The sequence below is a fragment of the Acomys minous genome (genome assembly GCF_964271855.1).
Source record: "Acomys minous genome assembly, chromosome: 15".
Taxonomy (NCBI): domain Eukaryota; kingdom Metazoa; phylum Chordata; class Mammalia; order Rodentia; family Muridae; genus Acomys; species Acomys minous.
The window spans coordinates 16,812,264-16,830,896 of record NC_140497.1 but is presented as its reverse complement, the minus strand read 5'-3'; the positions used below and the strand labels follow the sequence as shown (position 1 = coordinate 16,830,896).

The following is an 18,633-nucleotide window of genomic DNA, read 5'->3' as shown; positions in this document are numbered from 1 at the left end:
CTCCTCCATCTCCTCTCTACACTGTATCACTCCTCCATCTCCTCTCTGCACTGTATCACTCCTCCATCTCCTCTCTACACTGTATCACTCCTCCATCTCCTCTCTGCACTGTATCACTCCTCCATCTCCTCTCTACACTGTATCACTCCTCCATCTCCTCTCTACACTGTATCACTCCTCCATCTCCTCTCTACACTGTATCACTCCTCCCATCCCCTCTCTACACTGTATCACTCCTCCCATCTCCTCTCTACACTGTATCACTCCTCCCATCTCCTCTCTGCACTGTATCACTCCTCCATCTCCTCTCTACACTGTATCACTCCTCCATCTCCTCTCTACACTGTATCACTCCTCCATCTCCTCTCTGCACTGTATCACTCCTCCATCTCCTCTCTGCACTGTATCACTCCTCCATCTCCTCTCTACACTGTATCACTCCTCCATCTCCTCTCTGCACTGTATCACTCCTCCATCTCCTCTCTGCACTGTATCACTCCTCCCATCTCCTCTCTGCACTGTATCACTCCTCCCATCCCCTCTCTGCACTGTATCACTCCTCCCATCTCCTCTCTGAAGTGCACCACTCCTCCCAGATCACATAGCTCCTGATTATTAGACCCACTCTTACATTTTTATCTATCCCCCTGAATTCTGCTCTGCTCTGAGCTCTGGACTCAGCTTTCTTTGAGACTGAGTGCCCCTGGTGCTCACACTTGGAAGGGGGCTAGCAGTTGTCAAACCATCATACTCCCCTTTTGTGTTCTGAGTTGTTCTCCTCATCATCTATCACACGGTATAAGCCAATACATAGGATCCCGTACGTATCCAGTGAGCCACAGAACAGTTGTCCAAAGGTTCTTTTTGGCTGGGAAGAGAACAGAATGACAGGTATTTGCTAAGCACTTTAATTAAACAGTTGCAGGAACTTTCTTGAGTTTTGTTTGTTGACCGACATTCATCTGCTTCGGGTAGCAGGGAAGGGGGGCAGTTTTAGAAGTTTATGATGATTTTCAGACACTTTTATCATTCAGGTTTTCCCCAGAGCCCTGGTCTGGGGTGACTGGTGCCCTTGCGCATTCTTTCCCTCTTGCTACTTTGGCCACCATTAAGAATTAATGATAAGCAACAGGTTCAAAACTTCTGTTTTAGAGGTGAACTTCAGGGAATCCCAAGCCTTCTTGCTCTAAACTTCTGGTCAACAAAATCACAGTTCAAAGGCAGGGGCAGATAGCTGTTAAAGTTTTTGTTGTCATTGTTGTTTGGCTTGTCTTTTTTCTTTTTTTTTTTTTTCAGACAGGGTTTCTTTGTGTAGCCTTGGTTGTCCTAGACTCGTTTTGTAGACCAGTTATTTTTATAAAATTGTGTTCTCAGTTTCTCTCTCAACCCTGCTATCACCCAAAATAATTGAGACTCATATTATTTGTTTATCAAGGTTTACAGCACAATCCTGAGCAGTTGTTACTGTATTTCTAATCCTCTATGGTAGTTTGGCTTCCTCCCAGCAAAAATCCCAAAGGTATTTGCACTTTATCTTTCCCTGCTCAGCTGGATCTTTCCTGATGTTTCCTGGGCCTCTGCCTGTGCCTAAGTCCCTTACTTTCCTCTAACTCCTCCTCCCTGGCCTGGCAGGAAGTCCAGCCCTATTCTAATCACTGCTCAGTGATTGGCTGTAAGCTGCTTTATTGGCATATCAAGAGACAATTAGGCAGCAGTGTTTACACAACATTGAGACAGGAATTTCTCAGAACGAGGATTGTACCAGATTGGGGCGGGGGGATTTGAATTACACAATAACCTTATGCCTACAGGTAGGTCAGGTGCACTCAGAAAGACAAGGTAAACAGCTGCTTACTTCTGTGATTCCTTGGGGGAAGATCAAATTGAGGACAGAAATACAGGACAATCTGCTGTTGCCCTGGAGATAACAGAACACGCCTGCAGCGGCTTCCTGGGCTTATTATTCACTATTGAACTGCAGGTAAGGATCCCAGAACCACAGAAATGCATGTAGTATTTGCACCTGGAATTCTCAGGCACAGGACATAGGTCATGCTCATATTGTCATTGTGTGCTGAGATGTGTGCAGCACAGGGGACTAAAGAGCACACTCCTCTTTGAAGGGGGCTTTGCTGATATCCGTTGAGTCTACAAAAGATGTCTTCCTGTCCTGGTGCGTCCTGACCATAACACTGGACATGTGGATGTAGTGTCAATCAAAACTAAAAAGCACAGCATTGAGAAGTAGATCCCTTATGACCAGGCTGCACTCTACTCTGGTCCCTGAACAATGAGATGACCCACTGGAAGGTGCCTGTCATGTTATTTTGTTTTGTTTTGTTTGTTTTTTGAGACAGGGTCTCTCTGTGTAGCCTTGGCTGTCCTGGACTCATTTTGTAGACCCATCATGTTATCTTGTTATAGTCTAATAATCTACCTCTTACAAGTTCCCTGGGCTAAGAAAGTGTCGGTGACATTCTTAGACTCAGCCACAGAGTTCTGCCTGGTTACAGCTAGCCAGACCAGAATTCTTTAGCATTTCGGGTACCGAGGCCATAGCGAGAACCTGGACCACACTCCTTAGGTGGAACCCTGCTGTTACACGGTCAAGACTGTGATGGCTTCAGGTAAACCTGTTTCTTGGTCTGTTAAATGAAATTAGTTACTTAACTCAAGCCGTCCTTGGACAAATCAAACACAAAAGACTGAAATAGATGCAGAGAAGGATCTAGGACTTCCGGGAAGGCTGAGGTCAAGGGGGCTACAGGTGACAACAACCTTACTGTCGCAGTGTCTTATGACAAGGTGAATGGGCAAGAGAGGCCACATGTGAGGAAGAAAGGAGGAGCCCAAGCCCTCCCTTCTACTGAAAACCTGCTCCTGCTCCTGGCATCTAGTTGAGATAGCCCCTCAACCAGTCATTTTTTTAATGGGCTCACCCTTCAACATGGACACATTAGGGCCTGAGCTTCCAATATGGGATCTATAGGGGACGCATTCATAGTATCGGGCCTCTCGACGTTATAACACTGTGCTGTATTAAATACTTACTGATTATTATTTCTGTGTTGTAGGTCATTTATGAAACCAAGCAACCTAGACTGTTTTCAGAAACTCAGACAATTAAAAGAAGTAGGGTAACGAGTTATAGTAAAAGTAGACACAGACTCACCTTAATGTCTGATAGGATGGTTTCATCTAAAGAGAGAAGTCCCAGCTTACACCGTTTCCTCCCAGACAGGGCTGTGGAACTGCTATCTTCAGTCTCACTGTGTATGTCCTTAACTAAATACTGCTCCATCTGAGAGCTTATACCTCCTGTCACTAGCATCTGAAGTAATTCCAGGACATGGTAGTTGTAGAAGGCCTGGAAAGCAAAGGTCAGTCACGTGTGAAATCAGAAGGGCCAGCACACCAACGGTAGAAGTGTGGAGACACGGAGATTTAGTGAACATCACCATTAGAAATGGCCTGATGGTGCAGAACGCTGTTTTTCATTGTCACTATCAAAATCGAATGTGAGTTGGCAGCTTGGGTAGGGAGCTGGGTCAGTCGGAGCAAGGAGGACCGAGCGGTAAGGCAGATCTTGTTCCTATTGAGCCGACGCTGAGAAGTGAGTGTTAAGACTGACATCCCAGTCACCTTTCCCTTTGTAAATGATCAGAGTAGTGTGCCAAGCCGCAATACCCTAAGGATCATCAATGCTTATTTTTAAATGTCTTATATAACTAATGAGACAAGATTTTTTTTTTCCTGAAGCTTGCACTGACATTGTTATCAACTATTGAGGGCTTTTAGATGTGACTCTACTTATATTCCCTTGAATAACAACCTCCTTAAAGCCACACAGTGATGTCACTCATAAACACATGGGGTTCGCATAGATCTTTTCAGCACAGTAACAGTTATAGGCATCAGATACGTAAAGTTTTAGAATCTTGGGTGTCTTAATCACCGTTCTATGGTTGTGAAGAGACACCACGGCCAAGGCAATGCTTATCAAAGAAAGCATTTAATGTGGACTTGCTTATAGGTTCAGAGGTTACTTGATTATCATCATGGCAAGGAGCATGGTGGCACACAGGCGGACATGGTGCTGGAGAAGGAGCTGAGAGTTCGACATCGTGATGTGCAGGCAGAGAGAGATGCTAGGCCTAGTGTGGGCTTTTGAAACCTCAGCGCCTCACCCCCAGTTACACACTTCCTTCAGCAAGGATACACGTAGTGACGCTTTGAATCCTTTCGAATAGTGCCACTCCCTGACGACTAAACACTCAGACTTGAGCCTCTCAGGGCCATTCTTATTCCAACCAGACATTTGACATCCAGATGAAACCAAAAGAGGAAATGGGGACAAGTTCTTATGGAACCAAGCTTGAGTCTAAACGATCTGAGGTGTCTGCATAAATTTCCTTCGCCAGAATTACTGCCTCAATCTTTCTTACTTATCACATAGCAGGTTTTCTCAAGATGGCTGACTATGTATCTAAGAGTTTTATTCATTAATTTTTATTTCTTGGGTTGACAAAACAAAGCAATGGGTTTCATCATGGTGTCTGCTGGTGTCTTTATGTTTTCTTCCCAATCTCCCCTCCCCCACTGTTTCCCCTCCCTCTCCCCCCCCAATCCAGCTGCTTCCCTTTATTGCCCCAGTTAGTCCCCACTGTCCTATTGCATATATCCTGTTGCTCTGTATATTCCCCACCTCCCTTAAATATCACACTTGCCTCTCATGGTCCCCTTGTCTCACGACCTAAACACACACACACACACACACACACACACACACACACACACACATTTAGGTTTGCATATGAAAGAAACATGGTATTGTCTTTCTGCATTTGTCTTATTTACTTAACATCACACTTGTGGGTGCAGGCGTTTTCCTGTAAATGTCATGACCTCTTTTTCCTTATGGCTGCAAAAAGTTCCATTATGCTCATGTGCCATGTTTTATGCATTTGTATGTTGATGGGTGTGTGGCTGGTTGTGCTCCTCAACTGTTGTGAATAGCATAGATGTGTAGCTACTTCTGTTGCAAGTATGTTGGCTTGGTGGCCTTTGGATATACGCCTAGGAGTTAGATTACATAATAGTTCTCTTTTTGTTTGTTTTTGTTTGGAGACAGGGTTTCTCTGTGTAGACCTGGATGTCCTAGAATTCAGTCTGTAGACCAGGCTGGCCTTCAATTCAGAGAGCGCCACCTGCCTCTGCCTCCTGAGACAAGTTTTTTTTTTTAATAATAAAAGCTTATTGAAAGTTTTTTTCCTATGTGTATGTGTGTAAATGGTGCCTGCACACATATGGCTGATGGCCCCTGCTCCTGTGTGAGTGTGGGGGCTAAAGAGAAGAACTATCATTCTTAATCTTTTGGAGCCAAGGTCTCTCGCTGTCCCTGGATCTTGCATTACTTTGGCTAGGCTGGCAGCCAGCAGAACCCTAGCAGTGCTCTTGTCTCCATCAGCATCGGGTGTGCACAGATCCACACTCGCCTGTCACGCAGGTGCCGAAACCTCAGCTCTGGACCAGGCACTCATAACCACCGAGTCATCTCCACCCTGACTTCCACAGCGTGTGCAGAAATGTACCTTCCCAGCAGCGGTGAATAAGGCCCACCATTCCCTACACCCTGGCCAGCCTTGGTTGCCATTTGTTCCGATGGCCAGCATGAGACACAATCTCAGAGCACTTTAGTCTTCGTTTCCTTGATTGCTGAGGATTCGAGAACTGATGGTGACTGCCTCCGTTGTACTTTTATTTTTCCCTTCCCACATATCTCCTTGATTTTTCTTACTAAACTTTCTTCCATCTGGCTGACTTTTAAGTCCAGTCCAGTTTGCACTGGCTTAGTTCTCAATGCTGCTTCCTACTGGATGGCTTTCTCTCTCAGGGTTGGATTCATTTGTGTCCTTGTTCAGGTCACTGATCTTTTCCGTAGCAAATGCTTGTGTCCTCGTGTGGGATTTCCTGCCCAAGGCCAAACTTTTCCCTTGAAAATCCTGCATCTCCTTAGGGTGATTTCTACATGTATTACTGGGATGATCTATAGAGATCTGACACCAAGAACCCTGGTCTGCCCAGATGAATGTGAAGATCCAAGTCTGGTACCCACTCCCCCAGGCATCTGGGATCTCTGTGCCAAGGCCGCAAGATTGTAACTTGCAGAGTTGCCATTTTGGAAAAACTAAGAAGAGGTTAGAGCTCTGCGCTGCGGCCTCTCCGCAAGGGGTTTGGTCTGGGTACCCTGATTCATCTGCACCTACCGTGGCCAGGAGAGAATCCAAGAAGTTGCCTGAGAAGACGGTGCCCGTGGAGAAGGCGGTGCTGAGATGTAAGCTAGTTCCTTTGATGGTCTCATCCAGTCCACCAATCTGCTCGATAAAGTGGATGTTGGAGGGATTCTCTGTAAGGCAATGAGAGTGAAAAGCAAGGCCAGCACACGTGGGAAGTGAGAGGTCGCTGCCTACATTCCGACACTGGGTCGTCTCTGGCACAGCAAAGCTCTGCAGGGGAGAGTGTCCCGCGGACTTTTCTTCATGTCACTCCATAGTAACATGAAGTCATCGCTCAGTCAGTAAAGGGCTTGCCCCACAAGCAGGAAGAACTGCTTGAACCTGGAATTTATGTTTTAAAAGCTGTGGGGCTGAAAAGAGCACTGGCTGGCTGGGCGTGGTGGTGTACCCCTGTAATCCTAGTACTCGGGGCTTGGGGGGGGGGTAGAGGCAAACAGATCTCTGGCCTGGTCTACAAAGGGAGTCCATGACATCCAAGGCTACACAGAGAAGTCCTACTTCAACACACACACACACACACACACACACACACACACACACAAAACGAAACACCAAAACAAGCACTGGCTGCTCTTCCAGAGGAGCTACTGTCAGCTCCCAGCATCCACATGGTAGCTCACAACTGTGTGAAACTCCAATTCCAGGAGGTCCCACACTCCCTTTCGATCTATCTGAGCACCAGGCAGTCACATGAGACACAGGCATTCACACAAAACACCCATAAACATAAATTAAAATAATAAAAATGAAAACCTAGAGGAGCCTGGCATGGTGGTTCATTACTCATAGGCCCAGTGCTTGGCTAACGAGGCAGGTAGGCCCCTGGAAGCTCTCTGCCAGCCCCACTAGCTCATTTGGTGACCTCCAGGCCAATGAGAGATCCTGTCTCAAAAAACAAAGTGGGGTTTTGAGAGAAGCTTCAATAGTTAAAGAGCACTTGCTGCCAAGCTTGATGACCAGCGTTTGACCTCTGGGATCCATGCGGTGAAAGGAGAGAACCAAGTGCCCCGTGTCCTCTGATGTGTGCATACACACAGCCATAAAGGTTTGTCTTCATTCTGCTGGGTCATTTAAACTGTTGGCCTCAACAATCCTCCCACTCTCCCTTAGGCTGCATATGTTATACTGAAGCCAGACCTGTAGCTCCCTTATTTCACTCTGATCCTTTCCAGCAAAGAAGAGCAAAGACTGGCTGGTCTGACTTGTTAGCTGATGTGACAGTGGATGTCTGTTTCCAGGGGGGCTTTGGCTGAATAACTCCTGTGGTCCCTCCCTGCTGGGTGCTTAGCCACACCTCATCTCGTGCCCACCCGCTTAATTTGCATTTCTTCTAATTATACACTTAGTGTATTATATGTGAAAGTTAGAGATGGTTAAGAGGGGAAGAAGCAATTAAGATACACGTTAAACTTGCAGCCATCTAAGCTTCAAGGTGGTTGCAAGTAGACTGGCAGCTGCTGGCTTAGATGCTTAGAACAGCGTTCAATGGATGGTGTCTCCAGTTGGGTAGAAGGCCAATGGAGCATCCGAACAGCCCCATAAGGTCTCTGGGACCCATCCTGGCTCTGCAGTTCTCTGCCTGTGGATTCTAGAAAGACGCTGAGGCATCAACTAGGTACCATAAAAGTCTCTCCCTTGAATAGTCGGCTTGAAACACAACTTACTCAGTTCAGTGAGAACAGGGATGTTCCGGTAACTTCTGCCATGTTTACTAAAGGTGGTTGCAGTCTTTGCTTCTACAGACGACAAAGAGATAACAAGTACAAATAAACAGCTCAAAAAACCTGAGCTGTCAGATATACAGTAATACCATGGGACCCAATGCGAAGTTACTTTCTGCTCCAAAACCCAAATTCCTTTCTGTATTTAGAAAAGGATATTATAATTGTCCCTTGATATCTACAGGAATTGGAGTCCCTGTAAGTATCAATCATTCGATGCTGAAGCCCTTTCTCAGAAAATGCCACAGTTATTTGCATAACTATGCATCAATGCATCATCTCCCAAGTACCTTACATTACCTCAGATGGCCTATAATGCCCAACAGCATACATATCTGTAGTCTAAGGTTTGAAGGACAGCAGTGTGAGGTATGTAAGTGTTTCTGTGTTTAATATAGAGGAATTTTCTTCTGAATACATTCTGTCTGTGGTTGGGTTCAATCAACAAATGAAGAACCCTTTGTACAGAGAGTTGAATGTGTGACTGTATTTGGCCTCCTCTCTTTTTGAGAGGGGTGATGTGGTTGGTGTGTGTGTGTGTGTGTGTGTGTGTGTGTGTGTGTATGTGTGTGTGTGTGTGTGTGTGACACAAAAGTTTCTGAGAAAGAAGGTGTCTGAGTAATGCCTCAGCCACATTAATTCTCTGGGAGAACTTTTAGGAAACTACTGGTGAGTCGATGCTGCTGTTTCAAGAGTGCTTCTGGAGAGCCTGCAGTAGGATTCTGGATCTGTGTTAGCTGCAGCCTCAAGACCCTCTGGTGGATATTGATTGTTTCTTATTTCTGCTCTTCAGAGCCAAGTGGTACCCACAGTATCCCACTCTGAGAACCCTGTCTCTACCTTGAATGCCTTGGGGTTCTGTAAAGAATAATCTCTGATGTGGAGGAGGTAACAATCAGAGTCCTGAAGGATCTGAAACTTAATTACCGTCTGTGCTGATATTATTTAGTTCACTGCTTAGGTTTGCCAACCTGTTCTCCCCTGCAATGTGTAGAAAGTAATCAGAGCATTACTGGAAACCCTTCAGGCCTCCCACAAACATGTCCAGAAGGCCTTGTGCTCTTATGGACACTTTGGATTCTCTTGTGGAGTCCTCACAGCTGTGCACCTAACCCCAACATCCTGGGATGAATCTATATTTTACACTTACAAAAAACATTAGCTGAGAGTAGTGGACACACCTTTAACTTCCGCACTCAGGAGGCAGAGGCAGGTGGATCTTTCTGAGTTCAAGGCCAGTCTGGTCTACATAAAGAGTTCCAGGACATAGTGAGACACTGTCTCAGAAAACTTAGAATCAAAATTTTTTACAACCTATAAAGAAAGTTAAACCTTTAAAACAATAACTAAATAATGTCCGTAAGTCTATGAGATTGATTGATAGTATCTCTTGTTGTCGTAATAGTTGTTATGCTTTCCAATATTAGCAATTTTTCCAATAATGAAAATAATTATTTTCCAATAGCAGCAAAAAATAATGTCTCTTAAATCTCATTGTTTTTTGCTCTTAAAATAAGAAACTAGCTTATATGAATTCTACCTTGAAGATGGGTATGGGTTTTTATTTGCCTTAGAATTCCAGAGGAAATAACTGGTTTGCTCTTACCATAGTATTGTCAGAGTCAGAGACTCTGAGACATCTGTCCCAATCCTTCTTCCTACTCACAACTCATGTATGTGTAGAGAAGTTAATTATCTTTCCCTATCCCACGCTCCCTAGTTGTTCTGACCTGAAGACATCGAGGGATGGCATCTGATCTTCAGGGACTGGATGTTGAGGGTGGCCATGATAGTCTCAGCATCCACCATGATCTGGCTGCCAGATGGCTTGGTTGGGGTGGCTAAAATTGCACACATAGAGCACTGCTCTATGTTGACTGCATGCAGATCCCCAGTATAGAGTGCAGATCCCTAAGGGGAGAATTCCACATAGTGAAGGGATTGTCACATGGGCATCATGGTTTATGATAGCGGGTCTTTTTGGCTTGATGCAGTTTTTAGCCAAAGCCTCTACTGGCTTGACCAAAACTTAGTTATCAATTGTCTGATACACTGTCCTGATCAATAGTTAATATCTTACTATGAACAGACAGGCCCCTCTGTAAAAACAATTTGTGTTTTATATGAGTGCATTAAAAAAAAAAAGAAAGAAAGAAAAAGAACCTATGGCCTATAGAAAAGGGTAGAATAAAAAGAATGACATCTGACTGGGAGAACGGATTCTGGGATGGAGCCAGGTGTGGAGGATGTGGGATAGAGCCATGTGAGGAGGACAGATGCATGGTACCTGAGCAGAGGTAACCAGCCACGTGGTAGAGTGTATATTAGTATGAGTGGGTTATTTTAAGTTATGAGCTAGTCAGAGAAGAGCCTAGCTATATAGCCTACGTACTTGTAAATATATTTTGAGTCTCATGAGTCATTATTCTGGGAGCTTGGGGCTAAGAGGAATAACACACACACTACTACACCCCTCTCAGAGGACAACTTTGGGTGAAATGAAGGGGCATGATGGGGAGCAAAAACCCATTTTTGATGCTGGGCAGTGGTGGCACAGGCCTTTAAATCCAGCACTAAGGAGGCAGAGGCAGGTGGATCTCTAATTTAGAGGCTAGCCTGGTCTGCAGGGCAAGTTCCAGGGTAGCCAGAGCTGCACAGAGAAACATTGTCTGGAAAAACAAACAAACAAACAAATCCACTTTGACAACTCAAGTAAGAGAAAAGAAAGTAAAAGGTGACATGGCAAGAAAAAGGAGAAGAAAGGAGACATTGTAGAGCTAAAGGCTAATTCTCCATCTCCCACCCTTGCAAGTGGCCCACCCCACTTGTCTTCTCCAAATAGCTAGCAAGGTCGCCCCATCTCTAGTACACCTGTGGCCTTGTCTTAGTTAGCATTTCCATGGCTGTGATGAAACACCACGACCAAAAGCAACTTGTGGAAGAAAGGGTTCTCTTTAGTTCGGCTTATACCTACACATCACAGTCCGTCATAGAAGGTCAAGGTAGGAACTCAAGCAGGGGGCAGGAACCACGAGGCAAGAACCAAAGCAGAAGCCATGGAAGAATACTTCTTGCTAGCTTACTCCTCAAGGTTTGCCCAGCCTGCTCTCTTAGAGCACCCAGGATCATCAGCCCAGAGATGGCACCACCCACAGTGACTTGAGCCCTCCCACATCAGTCACCAACCAAATATGTACCGTGGGCTTTCCCACAGGCCAATCTTGTGGGATCACTTTCTCAATTGAGGTTCCCTTTTCCCAAACGACTCTAGCTTGTGTCAAGCTGACCTAACACTAGCCAGCACGACTGACTTCTTTTCTACTTGACACACAGTCACATCACTTGTTAATCCATAACCTTTCCTTTCTTGTTCATCCCCACAAACTTTCATGTCACGAAATAAAACAGATAGTTTTTAAAAAGTCTCACAGTCTCTTTAAAACATCCAGAGTCTCTGTTCAAAGCCTCTCCAAAATATCCAAAGTCTTTCTAAACTATCCAAAGCCCCTCCTTAACCATGAGATCCTGCAAAAAAAAAAAAAAATTAAATATTTTCTTACTTCAAGAATAATCAGGGCATAGAATCAAAGCAGAGCAAAACAAAGTCCAACAGGATATGGTTCAGTCTCAGGATTCTGGATCCAGTCACAATCTAGGCTCCAAAGGGCTTGCAACAGAACACACAACTCATCTCACGGGCTCAGGACCACTCCTGTCCACAGCTGCTGCTGTGCTTGGTGACTGTTCCAGGTAGTGGAATTTCCAATATAGGATCTCCTGCTGCAGCTGGGCTGTACTTTGGCTAGTATCCCCTCCCAGGCTCTCTTCGGGGACCCTAAGCCCTACTACCCAGTGCCAAGCCTCAACTTCTCTCTTTGACGCCTTCAACCCTGAGACTTTTACTTCAACTGAGGCTGCACCTTCACCAATGGCCTCTACTGGCCTCTCACAGTGACAAATCTCACCTGCTCTTCATGAGCCCTTCATGCCTTCAAATCAACATTATAAAGGAGCATCCTTTTGTTTTGTTTTGTTTTCTTTCTTTATTAAACTATTTTATTAATTAATTCATTTTTACATCTCAATAGTTATCCCATCCCTTATATCTTCCCATTCCTCCCTCCCTCCCGCTTTCCCCCTACTCCCCTCCCCTATGACTGTAACTGAGGGGAGCCTCCTCCCCCTGTATATGCTCATAGGGTATCAAGTCTCTTCTTGGTAGCCTGCTATCTTTCCTCTGAGTGCCACCAGGCCTCCCCTTCCAGGGGACATGGTCAAATATGGGGCACCAGGGTTTGTATGAAAGTCAGTCCCCACTCTCCGCTCAACTGTGGAGAATGTCTTGACCATTGGCTAGATCTGGATCAGGGTTCGATGTTTACTGCACATATATTCCTTGGCTGGTGTCATAGTTTAATGGATTGAACTAGAAATGATCATAATGAGTAAATTAACCCAGAAGCAGAAAGAGTCAAATGGTTTATACTCACTTATATCTGGACACTAGCCCAAGGGGCATGTCCCATGAATGTCTTCACTTATCAGGAGCGTGGGACGGAGGGGAGGACATCCTATTGGGACTTTAGGTGAGAGAAGTAATGGGAGAATGGGGAAATAAAGGAGTACCTTACACATTACCAATTCAACTGACAGCATAATGTATAGCCTCGGCCTCCTTGGGACCCCAGTTTTTACATGCTTTGCCTGATAAAATCCTCCCAAATTTATGACCCTCAATGATTCTGGTCTCTTCTAGTTCACTGCTTATTTCTCAGCTCCAGCAAACCAGGATCAAACCAGGATTAGTGAGTGAGTCTGGTCTCTTCTTAACCACAGCCAATACTTCAGCCCCAGCTGACTGGAACTCCGCAGTTCTTAAAGCACAAAACACTGAGCAGCACTGACAGTCTTTAATGGACTCTCCAAATTCCTTCTGAAACTCTACAAGCCTCCATTTTCTTTTCTTCTTCTTTCTTTCTTTCTTTCTTTCTTTCTTTCTTTCTTTCTTTCTTTTGGTTTCAGTTTTTGGGGGCAGGGTTTCTCTCTATAGCCTTGGTTGTCCTGGACTAGTTTTGTAAACTGGGCTGGCTTTGAACTCACAGAGCTCTGCCTGCCTCTGCCTCCCTGAGTGCTGGGATTCCAGGCACGCACCAGCACATCCAGCTAAGCCTCTATTTTCTACATTGCTCTCAGCATTATCTTTAAAGCTCAAATAATGCTCATTAAGCTCTAAACAAACTCAATGGCTTCCACAGCCCAAAGTTCCCAGATCTTTCCACAATCATCCCCAAATCAGGTCTGTCACAGAAATGCTCTGCGATAGCATCTAACCCTGACCGTCCCTGACACTGGCTAAAGCTGACACCCTCTAGGCACCTTCTCTCCTATTGTGTAGAATGAAGCAAAGAGGAGCAGAGAACTTTAGGGTGACTTTTTAAAAAAATTTTTTTATTAATTTATTCTTGTTACATCTCAATGGTTATTCCATCCCTTGTATCCTTTTTGGTGACGTTTTTAAAAACAGAAAATCCATGCCGGGGGTGGTGGCGCACACCTTTAATCCCAGCAGTTGGCAGCTCACTGAGTTCGAGGCCAGCCTAGTCTACAAAGTGAGTCCAGGATAGCCAAGGTTACACAGAGAAACCCTGTCTCAAAAAACCAAGGGGGGAAAAAACCCCAAAAATCCAATATGCTCTTTTAGAGAATCAATATTTCTCACATACTGCCAGTATTATTTCATTAAAAATTCAAATGCTTTGGTGCTTTTCATGGCATATATAATGGGTTTTTCATCCAGGGAAACTGTGGCATAGCTTAGAGTATAAACATATGAACCATGGTAGCTTGTGTCTGGATTTCAACCCCACTCTTTCCATTCAGCTGCTCTGTGGTCTTGCACAAGCTACCTACATGGAAACCTACTGTTCCCAGACCTGAAGGCTTACCACCTTTATATGCTACCCTGCACGATTATTTAGAGGATGACGTGAGCAATAGAGGTAGACTGTTTAGCTGGTCTCTGTCACACAGTAAGTGCCATATAACTGCAAAGTATCGTTACTGTTATTGCTGATACCAATACTCTTATCACCATTATCCCCATGTGATGCTTACCGGCATAATGTACAGCTGGGGAAAGTTCCGGAGAAACCTCCATTCTCTCTGCAAGTATTCCAGAGCCCCAATAAACACGATGTCCTTCAGCTCCTGTCGGGTATAGTTGCTGGCTCTCAGGGGCATCACAAAGTTCCGAAGCCCCACCAGGGCAGACTGGGCATCTCCAAACACACATGCTACAATGTGGTTCCGAAATTTGTGTTTGGACTTGTCGCTCCGTTTCTGAGGACACACATGCCAGAATCTGGTAAGAGTTCCTTGGTAGCCCCACCTCCTTCCCATCCTGAAGTCCTAGATACATCTAGAGCAGCATGTTAATAGCACCATAGAATCTTTCAACTGCTCATACAAAATGGTGTAGTTATGGTATATATATATATATATAAACACATATATAATATATATATACACACCATATATATACATATATATCATATAATATGGTATGATTAAATAAAAAATGGAGACTTCCAAATACCATTGCTAAACTTGTCTTTTCAAGAGAGCTCTGAAAATTACAATGCTGTGCATCATGTTGTAGTACTCAGTTGGGTTCTCACATAGTTGTTGGAACCAGCAAAATTTCCGTTTCATGTATCAAGAATGGTTGAATATCGGCAAGTTCATCTGATTACATCTAACCCAGTGAACCGATTTAATAAATTGCTTACCAAGTTGGGGGAATTCACTGTGAAGTTAAAACCACTCCATGTTCTGAGAATCTGAGGTCAGTTCCCAGCACCCACCTTGGCTGGCTCACAACTGCCTGTCACTACAGATCCAGGGAATGTGAGGCCGCCTTCTGGCCTCCATGGAAACCCACATACAGGTGCTACATGCACTCTCTCTCCTCTCTCCCTCCCTCCCTCTCTCTCTCTCTCTCTCTCTCTCTCTCTCTCTCTCTCTCTCTCTCTCTCTCTCACACACACACACACACACACACGCACACACACACATGTGAGCACACCAATAAATCTTATTTTAAAACTCCATTTGATCCCAAATATTTAATACATGTCACGTTATTATCAGCAGGCAAGCTCTCTATCCCTAAATTTGGGAACAAAGGCACATGTAAGAGACACATTTGGATTAGGATTTTTTCCCATATTCACAGAGGCACATAAAACCAACAAAGGAACTGAACACCGAGTGATTTCTTTCAGAGAACGGGCATCTCTTGTGGCAGTGGGAGTGACAGAAAGTTTGGTGACGTCGCAGCAGCAGGCTCGAGTTGGCATTCTGACTTTGTCTTAGCTTCGTGAATGAATGTGCTGTTTTGACTTTAATCACCTTCAGTTTTTTTTTTAAATGTTCAAACTCATTTGCATGGAAATGAGTGACATTGAAAGTAGAGTGTTGGTCAACAGGTGTTGATCGGCTTTAATCCTTATTGAGCTCCTAGACTGCAGTTTTGGTTTGCGGGGGATGGTTTCTTGCTTTTTTATTTTAAACATTTATAAAATTATTTTATCAATGTATGTGTATGGGTACATTGGCTACAAGTATGATGGTGCACTACACGTGTGTCTTATGCCCACAGAGGCCAGGAAAGGGTTTTGGATCCTCTGGAACTGGAGTTATGGACAATTGTGAAATAACTGGATGATGGGAATACAACTGCGGTCCTCTGGAGAAGCAGGCAGAGTTATTAACTGCTAAGTTTTCTCTCTGGCGTGCACGTATGTTTGTGTGTGTGTGTGTGTGTGTGTGTGTGTGTGTGTGTGTGTAGGATCTCAGGGTGTATGTAGCCTTGGCTGGCCTATAACTCATTATGTAGACCAAGCTGGCCTCCAACTCACAGAGACTCACCTGACTTTGACTCCTAGGTGCTGGGGTTAAAGGTGTGCACCACCATACCCTGACCAAAGCTCAGAGAGTCTTAAAGGAGGATACTTGGATATTGGTAAACACTAAGGTAAATGTATTTAAATGTCACACAAGTGAGCTCTACAGCCTACATGCATAACAAATTGGAATGTTTCACATGGACAACATTTGGCATGCCCACGTATTTGATGAAATCACTACATCCTGGGAAGACACTTTTTCTGCAGGGATTGCTTCTGCAGGATATAACTACTTTTCTGCAGAGCTGCCTAGAGAGTGATATGAATGCTAAGTCATTAAATGATTATTTAATCTGATTAGTCTTTACTCAAATAATGAAGCCCCTAAGGAACTCTCACGCAGCATGCCTGACGTCTAGCTGTTGTTCTGTTGAGAAGAACTGAACAAAGAGAAACAGGATCCACAGCAGACCACACATAGAAGCCCAGTCAGGGAAGCCATTTTCTCTGTGGCAAAACACACCTCTCTGTTAAGACAGATGGTGGTTTAGCAGAGTGTCATTTGTTTAAAGTAACATAAAACAAGTTCTTGACCCTTCTGCAAGCAGAACCGAGTTCAAAGGCTCAAGTTTTTGAAACCTGGGCATTTCATTCCTGGGGATAAAAATTTCAAAACACTATGCATTATAAAAACAAAACAAAACAACAAAAAAAACTATAGCAAATCACTGAGCCCTTGCTCTGAACTACATACAATCCATAATTAGTATTTCAAGGGTGGTACAGAGACTCGTCTGTGTGTGCTTAACAAATATGGTCTAATAACCCCCCTCCCCACTGCCCCCGCCCTCCCTGCATTTCTTTAGTATGTCATTCTGGGTCCAGCTTCTCAGCTCCCCTAAAGGCCTGCTTCCGGCTGAAAGCACAGTAGGCTTCTGCTCAGCGGGTGTTTGCTTAGCGCGGACAGAAGTGCTGCAATAGTGCTTTGGCGGCTAGACATGTCGTCCAGGTGATATGACAGCTCTGAGAAATTAGCGCTCCTCATCAAAGGAGTGATCACGTTTATAAATACTAGAACACATTCTGTACCGACACTGAGCTATAGAGGTAGGGTATAGGAGGAGTGGTATGTGTACTAAAATGCTTTTGAAAAGCAGGAAAATAGTTATAATTATTAAATATTCATAGAGGGGAAAAGTCGTCTGCTTCAGAGCAGAGGGAGGGACAAAACTACAGAACAAGGCTCAGGATTAGGGGAGGCAGCACTTAACAGATACTTTATTTATTTATTTTTTAGTTAATGTGTTAAGTTGTAAATATGTCAACTGTAATTGTAAATATGTTTATCTGGCGCCTTTAGATTTGCTAGGTTTCAGGAAAGCACTGTTGTAAATAATTATTTCAGATAAACTGCTCAAAGGACCTCTCAGGTGACGAGACCTCCGTTTTAAGGCTACCCGCGATCTTTGTTACGTGCCACATGGCTCATGGTCAGTGGTGGTGTCTGTGGCTAATGTATCTTTCCTTCCAAATCCATGGACTACAAAAGAGCTGGGTGCTTCTTGTGATTCACAGGGCATTCTTCACTCTCCACGGGACTTCGGTTACCGGAACGCTAAGGTGGGGGTCACCTACCAGAACCACCTTGTCCAAGGGCACTGCTCTGCACCAGTGAAACATGCCACTGCTGTCTAGCAGGTCAGATTCCTCTTCTGTGTCATTTAACATGTTCCTGAGCAGAGAGAATGGAGAGTCAGTCTGACAAAGTTCAGGGATCGAAGTAGAGCAAACTAAGGTCAGAGCCGTAGCTCGTTGGCCAGGACTAGTCACATGGTTCCTACAGGATCTGGTTCCTACAGGGATCTGGGGAATACTGATGTATTTCCAAGGAGACACAAGTTAATAACCCAAAAGTAGAACCCTGAAAGTACAAAACGTTTCCATCTCTGCCAGAGACTTTTTTTTTTTTTTTTTTTTTTCCCGCAAGGCAATAGCTAACAAATTGTTAAGGCTCCACTTAAGGCTTGAGGGGTACTCTTGCTTGAAACACTCAGCTTTCCTTTCCAGCCGTGCAGGGACCAGTGGGACACAGCAAGTTAGGTTCATAGGAATGTGAGAAGTGAGGAATGAGGTAGTAAAGGGCCCCTGTGGAGTCTGCACTCTTAGAGCCGCAATCAAGGCTGAATTCAGTGCCCAGAGCGGAGAGCAGAGAGCGAGCCACGGTCACAGCTCTAGTTTAGTAAATCTCGTCTCTCCGGGACCCCAGCACCTCTCTAGTGGCTGGGATCATGGGAAGAAGCCAGCAATGATGAGATACAGATAACAGCGGAGACGGAACCCAGCAGGCAGGGGGAAGAATGGGCACAGCAAGCTGTCGGATGTAATAACAGAAAAGCAGGACCGTGACGTGGAGAGATTGACAGAGCTCAGCATCTCCCCACCGCCACCATGCCGGGCCAAGCCGACCTGCAGGAAGAGCACGGAGGAGGCGGCTGAGGGTGGCAGAGGCTGAACTCAGTGCACAAGAGAGGAGAGTGCGAGCGATGACAGGAAATGAGAACAGAAGCTTGGCACCGAGATCAGGACCAAGTGGCGAGCCCCAGGGCTTAGGATGTGCAGCACCGACTGTGGAGCTAGGAGCAGAACAGTGTGGACTGAAAGAGGGACCGAAGAGGTGAGGGTCCTGAGGAACAGCCTTATGGGAGTGGC

General features: G+C 44.9%; 1 protein-coding gene and 1 long non-coding RNA gene across 5 annotated transcripts in view; one reads left to right on the top strand and one right to left on the bottom strand.

Annotated features, from left to right (window-relative positions):
* The window catches only part of KCNU1 (potassium calcium-activated channel subfamily U member 1), a 74,663-nt gene that overhangs the window by 3,254 nt on the left and 52,776 nt on the right, over window positions 1–18,633 (bottom strand). For all 3 annotated transcript variants that reach the window (XM_084760277.1, XM_084760275.1, XM_084760276.1), the window contains exons 20-26: window positions 17,560–17,656; window positions 14,132–14,356; window positions 9,748–9,928; window positions 7,961–8,032; window positions 6,267–6,406; window positions 3,173–3,367; window positions 758–868 (exon numbers count right to left, since the gene is read on the bottom strand). In XM_084760277.1, the coding sequence (XP_084616403.1) occupies window positions 758–868; window positions 3,173–3,367; window positions 6,267–6,406; window positions 7,961–8,032; window positions 9,748–9,928; window positions 14,132–14,356; window positions 17,560–17,656 (1,021 nt within the window). The remainder of the gene's footprint in view (window positions 1–757; window positions 869–3,172; window positions 3,368–6,266; window positions 6,407–7,960; window positions 8,033–9,747; window positions 9,929–14,131; window positions 14,357–17,559; window positions 17,657–18,633) is intronic.
* The window catches only part of LOC311585280, a 43,064-nt gene continuing 26,206 nt past the window's right edge, over window positions 1,776–18,633 (top strand). The window contains exon 1 of one of the 2 annotated variants that reach the window (XR_014775170.1): window positions 1,776–1,981. This is a non-coding gene — a long non-coding RNA (uncharacterized lncRNA). Of the gene's footprint in view, window positions 1,982–18,403; window positions 18,599–18,633 lie in introns of those variants that run through there. The other variant, XR_014775171.1, reaches the window with a different exon arrangement.